The 18,176-nt window shown below is 39.7% G+C and overlaps 2 protein-coding genes across 2 annotated transcripts; one reads left to right on the top strand and one right to left on the bottom strand.

The window, feature by feature from the left end:
• Positions 1-3,781: 3,781 nt before the first annotated feature.
• LOC117307251 (fatty acid-binding protein, brain-like) lies at positions 3,782-5,892 on the top strand. Its single transcript, XM_033791983.1, has 2 exons — positions 3,782-4,170; positions 4,540-5,892. Exon 2 carries the CDS (start codon positions 4,586-4,588, stop codon positions 4,991-4,993), a length of 408 nt encoding a protein of 135 aa, XP_033647874.1. The 5' UTR covers positions 3,782-4,170; positions 4,540-4,585; the 3' UTR covers positions 4,994-5,892.
• Positions 5,893-13,385: 7,493 nt separating this feature from the next.
• On the bottom strand, positions 13,386-17,724 carry LOC117292528 (sodium/calcium exchanger regulatory protein 1-like). The gene has a single exon (XM_033774612.1). The coding sequence runs from the start codon at positions 17,091-17,093 to the stop codon at positions 16,668-16,670; it is 426 nt and encodes a 141-aa protein (XP_033630503.1). The 5' UTR covers positions 17,094-17,724; the 3' UTR covers positions 13,386-16,667.
• Between the last annotated feature and the right edge of the window lie 452 nt (positions 17,725-18,176).

The raw sequence follows: 18,176 nt of genomic DNA, 5'->3' as shown, positions 1-18,176 counted from the left end.
AATCCTCCTGAAAGATGGTGCAATAACTCAGTGTAAAAACTTTACTTTGTTGCTCATTTATTTAGTGGAACGATAAATGCATCCGATCGGACTTCATGGAAAAAAGGGTAATCGCCAGACAGCACACACTCTTTAGGCCTCTACTCGTGAAATTATGTTATGTCCACTTCATCCAAAGCAAACTATAAAATGATAATACATTTGGGACTAGCATAAATTGTTGTTTGGCATTGTAACACCTTCATAGGACAACATGCTGATGTCCTGCCGCAAGAAGACTAAGTTGAGCTTCTAGCAATAGGCCTAGTACAAAAATCTCGAAAAGCGCCCCCGTGTGACTTTTTTTACTCAATTTAGTACTCAATATTTTGCTTAACGGTTGGAAAAAATGCAGGGCAGTGTAGCAGGTGATTTTGTCTGCAAAGTGTGATACGAACTTCTTCTGGTATCTTCCTTCAGCCAACGTTTATAAATCCCTCATTGGGTACCTCTCCGGTAGACTTGACTCAAGTCCAAATCCAGTGCCATCCCCAGGAAAAAACTGTTTGGTGATGCTCTGCGTTCCAAAACATGTTCCACATTTATGTGTTGTTTTAAAGTAAGTTGGGGTATAGCTAGGGACCTCTCATACGAGAATGGGACTTGAATCAAGGCTACCTCTCCGGTGGACAGATTGCCCTGGCACACCCGCTTTTACAGCAAACACAAAAATCTCGATAAGCGCCCCGGTGTGACGTGCGTTGGCGCACTTTTGTTTCTTATCTTTCGAACGCGCGCATTTGAAGTGTAATTGTATTAGACTCGAAAGCTCTAAGGTTTCATTACGTACTACAAGGAGACACAGCGTGGGCTAGTCTACATCCGAGTGCTTGGTTTCGGGTCCACTGAAAAAAAAATAGCAGACGTGGGAAATGTCCAGACTTTTCTCGCCTTAAAAGAAAAGAAAAAGCAACACAAAAACAGCTTCGGGAACATTATTTTCGGTCACCTGAGACAGACGTGGGAAACTCGGTTTGCTACTTGAACTTGCTTTCACCCTGTCTACGTCTTTGAAGAGAGAGGGGCACAAGAGCACTTTATCGACCCGTTTGTGTCGGTGAGTTTTGTCCATTTTTAGTTTAGTGAACCTACAGCTATTGACACATTTTAAAAGGTTTATTGTTACTTGTATCTCCGATGAAGTGTTGTTGTCATTCCGGTCTGACACACAAAAATAGATCCCAACATCTTCGCACGTCATCCTCCTTCCGTGCAAGGAAAACTCGACATTTTCAATTTATTTCCGGGGTATTTTCTACTCGGACACTCCAGTTTTATATTTGTAACATTACTGTTCCCGGCAAACAACATTCAGTTATCGGTTTATCGATTATTACCTGAATCAATCAATACCATTAATTCATCGAGATAATTATAGTAGGCCTATAATCCGGCTTCTGTCCATTATTTGTTCTTCTGACTATTTTGCCTCATCATACCATTTTCTACCTCCATAAAGCCTCTTTTCAAATCTTCTTTGACACTCTACATGCACTAACTCGACGAACTTTACTTCGTCTTTTCCCGACAAATTATAGCACATTTGAAGCTGGATTCTGTTCATCATTTTTGATTTATTTACTTATTTATTTCATAACTATTGGTCCCCGACTTAGATGGAAAGCATACAACAAGTATATATCGAAATAAATAAATAAATAAATAAATAAATAAATAAATAGTTATTCCAGACCAGCCGAAATCGACATCATCTCACAGTTAAAGTTATCTTTGAAATATTTTCTTCGAATGGAAAAGAACAGGTTAAAACCAGAATCATTCAAAAATTGCTATACTAGGAACAATGCTTTGTGTTTCACCACTAAGGACGAAGTCAGTTTTAATTACTAATTGCCTGTTTTACCAAGGGCCAAGTTATTTCCTTTGTCCCATATGTATTATGTTTTTCTAGTTTTTGTTTTTGTTGTTGTCAGTATTGTTTTTTTCCCGAACCACGTGATTCCCGAGTCACGCTAAATTGTAGATATTTGTATATATAATAGAGGTATTCATTTAACTATTTAATTATTTTGTTTATTGTTATTATTATTGTTATTTTCTGAGCTTCTGTTACTTACTGTGCCTGTTATATATTAGAAGTATTTACCGGAGTGTCTTTTGATAGTGTGTTTATTTGATGTATGCCTTTGCTGATGAATGTTGAATAAACGGAGTAATATAACTCCACATCAAGAGAAAAAAAAAAAAAAAAAAAAAAAAATAAATAAATAAATAAATAAATAAATGAACATAGACCTTTTTCAAAATGTCCACAGATTTACATTAAACTTACAGGGTTTGAAGATAATGATAGTGGAAAGCTTCCCTTCAAATATTACTAACTAAGGTTGTGTAGTTTTTGAGAAATGAGTAAAACAAGTCACAAAACAGTTTTGGTCTCATGAGACCAAAACTATTTTAGCATGCAAAATCCCCTCAACCAGTTATGATATTATACCAAAACCATAGCATAACTGGTTAAAGGAACACGTTGCCTTGGATCGGTCGAGTTGGTCTTTGAAAAGCGTATGTAATCGTTTGTTATAGAATGCATATGATTAGAAAGATATTTTAAAAGTAGAATATAATGATCCACACAAGTATCACTCGAAATTGCGTGGTTTTCCTTTTACCTCGTCAACAAACACGGTCGGCCATTTATGGGAGTCAAAATTTTGACTCCCATAAATGGCCGACCGTGTTCGTTCGCAAAATAAAAGGAAAACCACGCAATTTCGAGGCAAATGTGTGTGGATCACTGTATTCTACTTTTTAAACATCTTTCTAACCATATGCATTTTATAACAAACGGTTACAAACGCTTTTCAAAGACCAACTCGTCCGATCCAAGGCAACGCGTTCCCTCAATACGTTTTTACATGCTAAAACTGAGACGAAAATTATTACTTTTACTCATTTCTCACAAACTACAACACCTCAGTAAGTAAAATTTCAAGGGAAGCTTTCTACTATCATAATCTTCAAACTGTGTAAGTTTAATGTAAATCTGTTGTCATTGTGTTTTTTGTGAGGCAAAAGTACATTACCCTTTAATAAAGCAAAACAAATAATACATGAAAATTTAAGACAGAAAATGTTCGTCACAGTAACGTTTCTCAGATTTAAATTTGGGGGTATAAAACATTTCGGTTTTTTTTTTACACAAAACCACACAACTTCAAAAGTGAAATGTTTCTCAACATGCTCATTCTATCGGAAGCTGCCTGTCCAATGCTTCCAACCAAAGGTTGTTTGTATTGCTAATTTAGTGATTACCAAACGTACACTTCCCTAAGGCATTCCCATAATTCCAACATTATTTTTTTCCGGACAATTTATCCCAGTGGCCCTTTGGACAAAAATAAATACTCACCAATGACCACCCTGCCCTTGACCTCAGCTCTATCCCATTATATTCAGCTCCTCACAACGTGTTACATATTTTTTACACTGTTGAATCTGCTCATTTTCCTTTAATTTAATTTTAAAGCCATATAATTATTTCTAAAATATGGGAATTAAAAACAACATTAACAAGGCCCAGAACGCCTCTAGGCCCTATAGGCCTATACTTAGCTGCATCCATCATTAGTTTTTATTATAATTAATTGTGTGGGGACAATTAATATTCGGCCAGGCTCAGTAGCCCAACATTTATGTATGTCAGCGCATAATATAATAATAATAATGCAAAATACATTCTTTAGTGTAACACGCTAGTGGCGTATTGCAGTATGAATAAATAAACAAACATTGCAAACAACAGACCAAAATTATGAATTAATCCGTTACATCCGAAACAGCAGCGAGACAATCTCCGTGGGAATTATAATAGGTCTGTGCACACACAACGGTGAACCACGGGTGAACGGTTGCTGTGTGTGTATTTATAGCATAGCATCGAGACAGGTTCCTGGTTCAAGACAGGGCTAGGTCCATTTTCTTTCCTCCATGGTCCATGTTGAATTTGCCAACTAAGGTGCAAGCCACCTCTAGTTAATAACGTGGTTAGGAGGGATACTGTTGTAGAACATCTTGATATTCTTGCAGGGGTACGACTTGGCCCCTATTGCAGAGCAGAGGAATCGAGACGATCTTTCCGGCGTGTACTTTTAGCGGCCATCATGAACGGTGAGCTGTTGCATGTATTTTATGCGATACAATTACTGTACCATTGGTTGCACTTGTGGGAACCTCCCACGTATTATATATTTTCGACCTCCAGTGTGTACACTGTAATGGTGGTTAGGTGGGGAAGTGTGCGTACTGAATATTATATGCTTTTCACACGGAAATGGCGCTTTGGTATAACAAAGTGAAAGGTTACCTATAAACGGTTGGGTGCATTATTACTCCAGATTGTGTTGCAAATCTATTTGTTGTGAATCATTGCCATTCCCATTATTATGCTTTCGGGCTATGACCTACTAATACTAATACTATTACTATAGACATGTTGAACAGATTATAACATGTCCAGTTATATATTTGCACATGCAGGACGTCTTTGAGGGTACTTTATAGTTCTTCGGAGTCCAACCCGGCAATGGCGGTTGATTTCGGCGGCGTGTGGAAGTTAGAGACAAACGACAAGAGCTTTGACGTATTCCTGAAGGCTTGTGGGGTGTCCTGGGCCTGGAGGAAGGCCGCCTGCTCGGTGAAACCCACGGCAGTGATCACTCAAAGGGGAGACGAGTTCGCCATCGTCACCAAGACCTCGTACAGAACCCATGAAGTGCGGTTTGTTCTCGGCGAGGAGTTCTTGAATGTTATCCCGTGGGAGGGTGATGATCACCGCATGGTGGCAGAGTGGGACGGTGCTAAACTCGTAATTCGAGTACTAGACCGGGATGTGAGTTTCACCAGGGAGATCGTCAATGGCCAGTTAGTGCTGACACTAAGGTCTGGGGATGTTTCCGCTAAGAGGGTCTTCACGAAGGTTGAAACTGAGTAAGCAGGACTTAGACAAGTCCTATGTTACTCAAGGCAGTGACTTCTATGACAACGTGTTTAGTTCTACTCCCTCAGGGTTCCTGACTCAGCTGACAACAGGCTCTATATGGTTCAACCATCCATGCCCTGTTTAACAACAACCGCTCATCAGTTGACTCAAACTTCAGTTTAGTTGACTCATGATTCAGTTTAGTGGACTTATGATTCAGTTAAGTTGACTCATGGTTCAGTTTAGTTGACTGGTGAGTTAGTTTAGTTGACTCATGATTCAGTTTAGTCGACTCACATCTTAATTAACTGATAATTTAGTTTAGTCACTCTTAGTTGACTCATGATTCAGTTAAGTTGACTCTTGATTCAGTTTAGTTGGCCCATGATTCAGTTTAGTTGACTTATCATTCTGTTTAGTTGACTCGTGGGTTAGTTTAGTTGACTCATGATTCAGTTTAGTTGACTCGTGATACAGCTTAGTTATCTGATAATTCAGTTTAGTCAACTCAATTTGTGCATTTTACTTGATAACGTTATAACTATAGGCTAAGCGACTTTTATTTTTATATTTTCAATATTATACGTACTGTAGGTTTGACAGAAACAATTAATTTGCAAAGCCTTACCAAGTTTAATTAGGTGTCACTTTTATTACTGTCAACATTTTATTAGAGCATAATGCACTGGACGGAAGTGTTTATGTGCTGGCCTGTCTGTTCCTTGCTCTATGGTCTGTCTGTGTACAGATACAGGTAGTACACAATATAATTATTAGCCAATAGTTGTTTATGGCATTCATATTCACTGATGTATAAAGGTCACTTGAATAGAGTTACCTTAAAGGGGAACACAATCCACTGAAATATTATGTGTTCGTTTTTATATGACAAATAAACCCTTTTTATTTTAGATCTACCGGTTACAAACCAATCCCATTTGCTGTAAGTTATATCTAACGCCAATGTGCGGGGGGGGGGGGCATGCGTGAGGGGGGGGGGGAGGCGGACTTCCAAAATGTCTTGGTCTCCGGTTATTAATTTTTGATTTTTTTTTTTTTGCACGGGCCGAAGCCGGAGCCCTAAAGCAGGGGTTTTGGAACAAGCTCTAAAGATTTATTTTGGCGATTGGTGGATTGCATCCGTAAAGCGAAACTTTCTTTGTGACTGGTGACCCCTTGACATTCCATGGTAAATTCGTTTTAAGCATCATGAAATAACCCCATGCTCAAACTATAGAGCTAGGGTCATAGCTCCATGGCTCAAACTGAGCAGAATGGATGTACCGTTAAAATGCCTTGTCACAGGGGCCAATGATAACAGGCAACTTTGAGGAGGCAAACATTCGAGGTAAAGCATGCAACGGCAAACCTTCGGTGGCCCAATGGACATTTTTACAGTGCCTTAATTGCTATACCCCAAGAACATTTCAAATGAAAATGTTAACAAACAGTGTGAATGTTTCAGGCCCGTATGCTTCGTTTTCGAAAGGGCAAGGGCACCAACGCATTTTTTTCTCCTCGGTAAAGGGAATCCTATAGGGAAATTGTAAATTTCTACTGGAGCATTTCAAGAGCATTGGCTCCGTGAAGTGTCAGGCCTGATAGTTTGCCTTGTCTTGGAGTTTGCCTAAAACTGTTTGCCCAAGGTACCTTGCCACGTGTAACGTGTGACGAGGCCCTAGAACAGTCTGGTCCCCCTTCTTTTTATTTTGATATGAAATAGTATCATAATACTTCATTATCTTGCCGTATCTGAGAGTAAAGCCTTCTTCAGCTGCTGTGTGTGTGTCACATCAATCTATTTTTCTTTCATTGCTGGTTTTGTATTTGCACAATGTCTGTTTGATAAACAGATTGGTATCTAAGTGGAGTAGGATTGTTCCTCGTCTGAACATCGGCGACTCCTGGCTAAAGTTTTGTATTTTTTTTAATAAGTAAGTTTCAGTTAAGAGGGGCTCTAATAATATAAAGGTCACACCGTTTTAAAAATACACTCATTTTCTTATACGAAAGTGGATACAAAATAATATAAAAGTCTCAAACCTTATGTGAAAATGGTGCAAAATGTCATTGTGTTTGACAAATTATTATCTTTCATAGCGATATAAAATGCCGTTTTGATTTTATATCGTGGAAATTTAGGAATTATCTAAAATTCTTTCATTGTACAAAAGTCTACAGTCCACATAATTTGAAATGTGACGTCATTCGATGTTTTTGATTGAACAAAATTTGCACTGGAAAGTGAAAATAATATGGCATTTTACTTTTGTTCGCACGTGTAATTTTTGCCACTTGTATAAGGACTTTATCTGTTGGATAATGACTGCATCACAAAACTGAATTTACCATATTTTTTTTATTATAAACTTCTAGTTAGGTATTCAACCTACGGGACAATAGTTGTTTGATGTCTATATATTCAATTAATGTTCGCCAAGATTATAAAAAATTGCTTTGGACGTTTATGTCATGTGAAAATGATGAAAAAGAGAAATACATACCAAGGAGAAATAATAAAACCAACTAATATGAATTGGAAGGAAGTGCTAGTACATTGATTTTTCTTATAGAGTACTGTAACGTATAGTTGACATGACGAGAGTACCATGTCTGGTTCTTTAACTTTATTTCCACTTTTTTCCTTTTTTAAATTGACCACGTTTTCAGTTTTCTGGTTTCCTTGTCCTGGAGGTCTGATATACGGAAGCTTAAAGTGGCCATTCTTACTTTTATTTTGTTAAGTTTTCTTGTTTCCTGTGGAGCGTGGCAACCAGCCATTGTGTGAAAACTTCTTACAAAAAACACCTATAGTTGTACATTAGTTTTACGTCTTATTACTATAACTTTAGCTAAAAAACGAGAGAAAGTTCACCACCTCTGAGACTGAGGATGGTGACTTCCAATTATTGATACCACACAGAAAGTACACACAGTAATTGTTTTGTATAAATTGAAGTGTTTGGTAACACAAGGAAATGCATCGAAATAAAACACAAACTTATACGATCCAAAAACGAATTGCAGCCGCTTCGATAATAGTGCACAGTACTGTTAACATTAAGTAGCGCCCTCTGTCCCCTTTTGTTCACGTCTTTGATGTGTACTTCGATGGTACATGACAATCTTCTTGGGTGTTAAGCTTCTCGTTGCCCTAATTGATTTAAGTTTTTGTCGATTCACAATCCAATACCGGCACCTGATTTGCCCATTTGTAGTGATCTTCAAATATTTTATTTTTTATTATTATGTAAATGTTGAATTTATGAATGGAAATATCTTTGGACTTTGGATGATATAAGCTACCTTGGGGCAGGGAAGTCTGCAAGATCATTGACTTCGCCCCGCCTTCCTCCCATTCAAGCCGGTTCTGGTTCACCGGGGAATGGACGCGTTGACTTACCCCCCCCCCCCCCCCCCCATATCATATTCAAAGCCACGAGCGAAATAATCCCCATATCCCCACAAAGAACCTACCTATAGTCCCTTGGGATTGGAAAGCGATCGTCTACATATCCTAAAAACGTTTGCATTAATTTCACATTGTTTTGAAAGGGTAAAGCCTTATGGGTCACCTATCCACTCATATCTCTCCACCTCAATTAATAGTTATAATTTTGAACAATTAGAAATTAATTAGAAGATACAAAAATCAACGATCTGTGGTTCAATTTATAATGTGGTGTATTTTGGTGCTAAAGGCGATGAAATTAATTTCAGGCTCTGACGATATACCGCCGAGGCTGAGAATTAGCCTATAGTGTATCTGGGAGCTATTGTGCAACTCCGTGTAATTGAATTTGCAGCACGACTTATTGGCGAGACTAACTGTCGAGATGGGGCGGGGGGGGGGGAACTATTCCCCGTATTTGTAAACACAAATATCGCAAGGCAAATTATTCAGGGGGGTCAGCTGTTGCATAAACTTCACATTTCCTTTTGTTTAAGTCTTTTTTCCCCTTACCATACATTTCTTGTAAATCACATCAAGCCATAAGGAACGAGCCTGTAATATCCTTCCTTAAACAACCACAACGGGAAACTCGAATGGGAGCAGTCTAAAGTTCACGCAGAGGTCTCAGATTCAGTGTGCCGGGGAAAATCGCTGCTCCCGACGGGGGGTCGAGACATGCCATCTCTCAGACCACTCCTGAATCCATATTTCATCCGCGGTGACACCGCAGACGTCCAGCTATAAACGCCGTCCGTCTCAAGGGCCTTGTTAAACTTGACCCACATCTTGGGATTTGTGGTCCGGAGGGAGGTAGCCCCTTTCATCTGCTAGCCAATATTGCAAATTAAAAAAAAATTATAGCGGTCTCGAGATGAGCAGCTTTTGTCGATTGCTCATGCAGCACTTACGGAATTGTTATCCTTAATTTTTGTCTGTTAATTGGTCGTTTCAAATTAAAAGCTCACTGTAAAAAATATTTAGAGGAATGTTTCCGTCTGGAATACTGTCAACGTTCAAGGCTAACCCTGAACAGAATTCGCACCCACAGCGCAAAAAACAGGTTATCCACTCGAAAAGGCAATACACTGAACACCGTCAAGAAAGATTGCGGGTTCGAATCAAACCCATGGCGTCCTGGTGCTATGTACTTTCATCACAGGGACCCGCAAAGTAATACGTGCGTTTTATCGGTGAAGTTTGTTTTCGAACTAGAAGTCATACACGGAGAATGTATTCGTATAGAATTACCCTCGTAGAATTTGTTTTCTTAATTATATCTCATTGATTCCTTGCACATAATGGAAAATTACAGCATAATTGGCCTACATTGTGTGCCTACATTACAAGGCGTCTCAACTCATCACCATAATCATGTTAGATGCCTTTGGGCCATGAGTGAGAAAAGGCTAAGTCTCTCTCATCCCAATCTCCACAAATTAAAATTGAATTGAGCATTGGAAATTCATCCCCGTTAATAAGTTATTATTACTTGAAGGGGTAGAGGAAGAGGATTGAAGACAATCATTCTGATATCATCGTCGACAATCTCTCCAAGATATCAGGATTCAATTCTCGCCGGAACTCTCCAGGGTTCAAGTCTCACCGGAATTCTCTCATAATACACAACTGCGACTGCTGAAGAATACATTACGTCATCAGACTTGTTAAAGCCACTTGGCACTGTTGGTAATCTCAAAATAATTGTTAGCAAAAAACTTACTTGGTAACGAGTAATGGAGAGCTGTTGATAGTATAAAACATTGTGACAAACAGCCTAAGGAGGTCATAGGCCAATTTCTCACTCCAAAATGTCCTTTTTCGGCATCTGAAAGCACACAAATTATTGTGCAACACGGGTGTTTTTTCTTTAATTATTCTCTTGCAACTTCGATGACCAATGAGTCCAAATGTTCACGGATGTGTTATTTTATGCATTATGTTTGTTGGATAAACCAAGTAAGAATAATGGTCTTTGACAATGACCAAAGGTGTCGGTAGTGCCTTTAATTTCCCCCTTTTTCTGAAAAGAGTGCCGGCCAGCGTCTCTTGATATGGTTTGGTTCCGTAGTCTCTTCTGCCTGGAAACCGGAAATGCTCACAGCCAGTCTAAAATTACTCTGCGGGAAAATTAGGACAAGTCTGCCCGGTCAACGAACGGCGGGGAGGCGGGTGCTGCCACACGGTCGGAAGGAATTATCAATTATTATTTTTCACTTATACGACTGAACAAATGGTTTATTAAACGACATTTGCCATAAAAATGCAGCATTTAGAGCATACAAACAATTCATATCTATTTGTAACAATTCATATCTATTTGTAACTTTTGTAATGACTATTGCAATTTGACCTTAAGGTCACGATTTTTGTCAATTTGAATAAAAATTCAAAATTCAAAAGGGACAAATCAAATAAAGCAAACACGACAGATGCATAAGATGAGCACACAATTCGCCAGACACTCTTATGAAAAGGAGTACAGTCCGTCTGGGCTCATGCACCCATGAGAGATAGAAAGAGATGAGGGGAAGAAATCCACTCCATCTCATCACCATGGAAACGTCAGACACTGACGAGGATGCATTTGATCCTCAGAGAGGAGGCAGGTGATCCGTCCTTCCGGAGCAGACGACGGCACATTTTTTACACGTGGCGATCACCTTCATGCCTGAGCCGAGAATCGATGACGAAAAGGGGGAGGGGATGGATGTTCGCACGCATGCCGTGTCTGGCAACGATTTCCCCCGATGCTGCTGCTGATGCCGCGGTGAAAAGCTCCTCCTCAGTCGAGCCAGACATTTTAAAGAGCTGCTTGAGACGACTGTATTAGCTGGTTATGGGTGTAAATCGCACCGATATTGTGGGCCAGGAACCTTTATTAGCTCAGCGGCCGCCATCTTTATTTAGCTTAGTGTATGTATACTGCATTTTGATAATGAGCTGTAAAACTTCTGATCGTTTGTCTTTTACATGAATACTCAATAATTTATCATGCTTAATTGTTTTTGTGGGCAATCACGTCAGTATGTGTTTTGGAGCTGCGAGTGAAATATGAATGAAATAATTGTTTAATATAAATTAAATAGTAACTAAACTGTTATATTATAATGCTTGTAACGTTTCATCCTGGTTTTATTCAGGCATTGACACCATAGTTATGTTCACTATAAAAAACTCACTAAATTTAAGACGTGGACTTTCATGCATTTAAAAAGCTATCAAAAAAAGCTATTCAAATTAATTTGAAGCTGGCGCGTATAACGAATGTACGATTTTCACACTTCTCTTGAGAGATTGATGAGCGCCCGCTGTCGTCCAAATTGGGCACAATGTAAATGATAACAAACTTTCCATTGGATCAGAATGGACCCTGATTCCGGGTCCAGTAGTCGGGCCTGACCAATTTCCGGGTCAGCCTTATCCCAAACATGGGTCAGTCAGGCCCACTGAGACCCGGAATCCGGGTCAATTCTGACCCGAGAGTTTTTAGGGAGAGAGAACCAGTATTGGATGATATAGATACACCACCCGGAACAAAGTGTCTGGCAGCTTGCATGATGAAGGATGGTTATTACTAAAACATGACCAATTTCCTGGATGATCTGCATGGTTAACCCTATACATCGGTCCAATTACATTCTAAACGATTCACATTAAAGCAACCATCTTATGAAATCATGTTGTTTTTCTGATTAAACCTCACGTCAGCATACACGCATTCTTTGCATTACTATCCTCAGTCATTCAAGTACATAGTCGTTTATCAAGCTGTAATGTGGCGTCATTGATCAAAAAAAGAAAAAAGACAGCGAACGCTGCTGGAAACTTGGGGGACTATTGGTGCGATAGACGGCAAGGGTGTTGGTGTCGCCAGCCTCCCCTCGGAGGCACGGTGCCGTGGTCTTAGTGCAGCTGACGGTCTGCATCATCTCAGATTGGCTTACGTTGTTGTCAATCCGTCACATCTAGAGTGTCATGAAAGTGGGGCACATTATATTCAAGTCACTATACCACAACGAGTCATGACCTCACCATTACAGGCATGTGGGGCAAATGAGGCATGGCAACTGTTGGCCGGTTTTGGCTTTTGTACCCTTCAAAAATTTCACATAGACTTGCAGATTTTCCAATGGAAGTGCCCTTTGCAAAATGAAAACGGCCTTACCCTCTCAAAGATGAAATTCAAGGCCTGCCAACCTCGACGTTACTTTCACGTGTATCCATCAGGCACACCCATAATCACCCGAAAAAGTTTGACCCAAATATTAAAAATTTTGACCATGCCGGCACGGTCGATTTTGTTGATATTGGACCAAAACTTCCAACTCTCAAATGTGTCTATTTTTATCTCAAACTATGGCCAATAATTACCCAGTCCGCACACATAAAATGTCTTCAGTACGACGAGTACAGTGTCCTTAATAAGAGGGTTGCGAGTTTGAAAAGTTTTATTGTTGTTGCTGGACGCTATTCGGTCCGAATGTTAGCACAGCCCAACGATGTGCGGTCTAGTCTGGCACCCAGTGTGTCACACATGCGTTTTCTGGACTGAAATTGTCTTGGAATAGGAGACATTTCACAACACACATCTCTATGGCCCGGCCCAGAATTGATACATTCAAAGAGAAGAACTATGAAGTATTTTAAGAACGTCCATACATATTGTAGACAACAACAAATCTGACTGACCGTATTTCTTAATGTTAGCCTAGTTTCTGAGCCGAAACTTCAACATGGGACAAAACGAATGTATCGTTGTAGGTTATCTAAATAGAACCTTTGAGACCCCATTCTGAGAGCGTTGCATGCATTCACCCATTGCTAGAATTAAATTGCAATTTATAATAGGCATATCAGGTTGTTAGAAAACCCAAATCTGACTCAAAACAACTTAAATTGGGGTCATTTGCTGAAGGAAAAAGTAAAAGGGCTTTGTATTGAACAAATCACTGCATGTTTATGGTTGGAGCAAAATGCACTTTTATTCACCATACATTTCTTTTCTTACCTAAAGCGTGCTATACGCTATCACATAACTCGTAATAAAAAAAGTAATACAAACGATTCCCAGCATCAGCCTCTTTGGGTTTGAAATAAATTAAGTCACAACACAGGGAACAACAAAATGATAAATCTGAAGAAAGAAACAGTCATTTCAGTTGGTTACACCCATTCTGGGCCATAGTGGGCATGACCTGTATTTAAGGTCAGGCTGACCCGGAAACTGATTTAAATTTTTTTTAATTTAACTTGAATTTTGCGTCAGTTTGACCCATTTCTTAGTAATTTTGAATACAGATTCCGGGTCAAACTGACTCTTAAACCCGGGTCAATTCTGATGCGGGAGTCTTTAGAGTGGACAGCATATTCCTGTTCATTTCACAGAATAGACTTGCCAAAGTACTATGTCATGGCATTATTAATAATCCCCCCGTCTGAAATGTCGTTTATAGCGCTGATAGAATTCGCCTAATGCAAGTGGGCGACAATGAGCATTTTATCTCTGTTATAGAATACATCGATGCATACCATTTAGATTTAATACCGCATAATAGTATCGAGCATAAAGATAATGTTGATAAAAGGATGGAGAATCGAACAGACACACTTTTTTGTAACTATTTGGAGATATCTTGAAGATTAAAAGCAGGTGATATCCACTTGGTGTCTTACTTTACATCACGACTTTTACATGTCAGAATTGATCCGGATCAGGGTCACGTGGTACCTGACCCATTTGTGGGTCAGCATGACCCGTCGGAGCCGATTTTAAACCACTTTCAGGGGCAGCGTTTGACCTCAAAATGGGTTAGCCTCCCCAAACTCGGAATCCGGGTCAAATTTGACCCGAGAGTTTTTAGAGTGTGTGTGAGTCAATGATATCATTTTACCCCCGCTGTAGGCCTACTTCTCTATTGAGTTAATCTCAATTTCAAGTTCCTTCCCCATTCTATACTGCAAAAACTTGTGTTAAATTGACACCAGGGTGTGGTAACATAGATACAAACAAAGTATCTGGTGTAAAAATAACACCAATGTAAATGGGTTGGCAGAAATAAGTGTTATTTTGGTGTCATTTGATCACCTTATGATGTAGATTTTGAATTCGTTTTTTTTGTATCTACATCTGTCAGCACAATGGTGTAAATTTAACACCCCACTTTTTGCAGTGTTTGGTTCGTACAAAAATGCATCACATACATTGGAAATATCACTTGAATAAATTAGCATATATTATAGTATTACAACTACACCGATTGAAGGCTTTAATTATTGAGATACATTCATAACGCTCACATTTTGCTTTGTAATATTTGCAGGAATAACTCTGCGTTTATACACTGCAAAAACCTGGATGTTAAAATCCACACAAAGATACCCAAGAGAGAATCAAAAGTGACATGATATAGGGCGTCAAATTAACACCAATGGAATTGTGCTTGCGTGATAGTGTTATTTTAACACCCTGATGGTGTTGTGATTCTCTTTTCGGTATGTAACTACACCTATGGTATACATTTTAACACCCCAGTTTCTGCAGTGTGAAGTTTATTTAATATTTTTTTTAGCAGGTACATTTGATTAATGAATATTGGTTGAGCTGTTTAAAAGAAGCCATATTGTGCATTTTTTTGAGCAAAAAAAATCTCCTTTTGGTGAGCAATCGTTTGGTTTTATAAACAAAATACACAAACCTATAATTAAGATAATTACTACGTGTTAGGATGAAGTCGACTAATTAATATTTCAATACTTTACAACTTTACATAGATTCGCTTTTTATACACACATAATACACGTGTCACTATAATGTTTATACTCAATTTTGAGTGTCACATGAAGAACAACACCACCATTCTATAATCTAAAATAATATACAATTTTGCATTTATTTTACTCAATGATCGTTACTTTTTAAAAGATTGAGGCATTGGAATAAAGCTTTAAAAGGGAACATCGCCACAGGCCTGTTACTTAAAAAAGAAAAAAGAAAAAAATACCATTCCCATGCATTGTTGCTTTGCATATATAGTTCCGCGGCATCCAACGGCAATGCAAGCTCTGTATATATAAAGCCTGCACTTTTGTACCTGGATTTGACATTGACAAAGAAATTCCCGTTTGTGCCAGTTTAATAATCCAATTTGCAGATTTGTAATTTGAGAATGTTTACCCCTTGAATGTGTGGGGGAAATACTGATCGTGGTCCACTGCTAAAACAAGGATTCAAGTCGTCACAATACGGGCAATGCAAACTTTTAAAAAGCAAGTTTTGACCCAATCCCTTTTTTGATTTGTCAGTGTTGTAAACTAAACAGTATCAACCTTAAAATTTAGTCAATGGAAAATGCCAATTATCAAAAGCAATTTTGTAATTTGTTTCAATGAACACAGAATGTTATTCATGCATGTGAAGTTGACATCAGTTTGGTCAGGCAGAGACTTGATAACCCCCATTGTGAATGTTGTTGTATATATTTTTTAATTGAATCGCCGATTAAAAACTTACATTCTAGTTGACATTTCCACAGAATAGTCCCACACATTTCATTCGGGAAAAGGGCGAGTAAGTTAAATCTCTCGTTGATCATTTTCTTTGGTTTTTATTTTTTCACTGCTTTATAGAAACAGGTACTCGAAAAACAAAACAGAAAAATCCATGAATAACTTACGAATGTCTTCGTGGCCGTTCACTTTCTTTTTCACAGCGATGGTGCCACCGAAGAAAATTCTGTTTATTATTCTCCAGTAATTATGTAATTGCTAAGCGAAGTGGAAGGAAATGCACTTGCCGAGGTACCGGTAAAATGTTGATAGCTGGTGGACCGACCACACAATCCAATATCCGAGCGCGTTGAAGGTCATTGCAGGCGATGCAGTGGCCTTGGGTAGGCATCAGTCGGCAGTGCTGAAAACCTCCGCGAGCGTATAATGTGATTTATTATGAGTCATAGCTTCCCCTACCACAATTCCCTGGTGTTTGTGTTTTTAAAAAGCTTTTTGTTTTAGTATGTCGCGAAGTTAAAGTGCATTTATTTATTTATTATTATTTTTTTTTTATTTTTTAGAAAGAAGAGCCCTTTTTACGAATTATATACGAATGGCGAAACTGATAACGAAAACCCTGACGCTATATAAATTTCTTTGCGAATTTTCTCATCCAGGGTGCAGCAGGTTTTTTTGTCTTCTTCTTCTCGAACATCGATCTTTGTTCTTTCTGACCGGTGATGCTTACACCTTTCGGTAGAACCTTTTACAGATGATGTCTCCCTTGGTACACGTCATGGTCATCTCCGTGCCGGCATCGCTGACCTCTCGAGTGACCACGTGAGGCGGGTCCCCCTTGTCCACTTCCCGTAGGACGATCTTTCCATCCTCCCAGTTGACCTGGGTCAGTTGCTTGGTCCCGTTGGGCAGCAGGTCCTCGAATTGCTGGTTCAGGGTAAACTTCTGCACGTGGAGTGTGATCACCGGTACGTTCATCTTGATCACGAAACTTCCCCCTTGCACGTCGATATCGCACGTGGGCGTCATGACTTTGGCCGCTGCCCGCATCGGCAACATCACCTCCATCTTCTTCAGGTACTCGTCGAAATTCTCGCTCTTTTCAAGTTTCCACTTTCCCGCGAATTTCAACAGCTGAGCTTCGTTCGCCATGATTTTGTTGTAGAGTTAGCCTCTGATTAGGAGTTCAAACGTGTAAATTTCTTAGGGGTGAATACTCTTTGTAGAGTAAATGTTTCTGTCCGGAAACCTTGTGCCTGATGCCTTTTCTATTTCTATCGCAAAAGGAAAGGTCGTCTGGTGACCTAGTTCGGTGCACAGACCACACGCAGTTTTCCGCTAAGAGGTAACCGTTGGGTTAGACCCGGTCAAACTGTGAACGGTGTACATCGACCAAAGTGCAGATGTGCCGGTGGTGAAAACTGATGCATGAAGCATGAGGTTTATAATAAAGACGACGATAAACCTCAAATCGGCGAGAGTCGAATCCGTTAAAACAATGACACACGTGCTGGAAAATGCGGTCTTTTTATCCGTCCGTTGGCTGTGACGTTCAAAGAGGAGCTACCAACCGCTCGCTCGTTTCATCTAATTTGTTTCCTCCGACTGCAGGAACCATCCGAACCTTGTCGTGGAGAAGAACATTGATGAATAAGTAATGTTTGGAGGACTATGCTCCCAGCCTCTTTCAAAACTCAGCACCCTCAAACTGCCATACCGGTCCGGCCAAGCTCTCTCTACTCCATGTCCGTAGTTGTGGCGGTGGGCGGTCATAGCACCTTGTCACGCGATGGTTGGGCATTTTAGGTCGGCTTCCAGTGTGTGTTTTTTTTTTTTTTTTTTTTCAGTCATTGTAAAAGTCACCACCCATGCTGAGCTCAAACACATCTCCACCAGTCATCAATCGCCTCTTGCAGTCATGCGCATTGCGCCGTTGCTAAGGGGCGGGCACGAGTGTGGCGAGGATGACTATATTGATGACAGCGTAGAGGGTATGTTCAAGGCCGTCGGATGCGGCGGATGCTAATGTTGGGTAATGCGGTGAGTTCCCAACATGCTTGAGCAAACAACGAGGCTGGCATGCTATCAGCCTACTGCTAACTACTGGTGGTGGTCGCTGATGAATCCACTGAACTCTTTGAACTGATGGTATCACTGCCTCCGCTCGTTGATGATGATGACAGCTCAAGTGGATGGGAGGGGGCGGGGATATTGGGGATTAAAGGGGACATAAAC

This window comes from Asterias rubens, chromosome 1 (genome assembly GCF_902459465.1).
Source record: "Asterias rubens chromosome 1, eAstRub1.3, whole genome shotgun sequence".
Taxonomy (NCBI): Eukaryota; Metazoa; Echinodermata; class Asteroidea; order Forcipulatida; family Asteriidae; genus Asterias; species Asterias rubens.
This window is presented reverse-complemented; position numbering and strand designations above follow the sequence as displayed.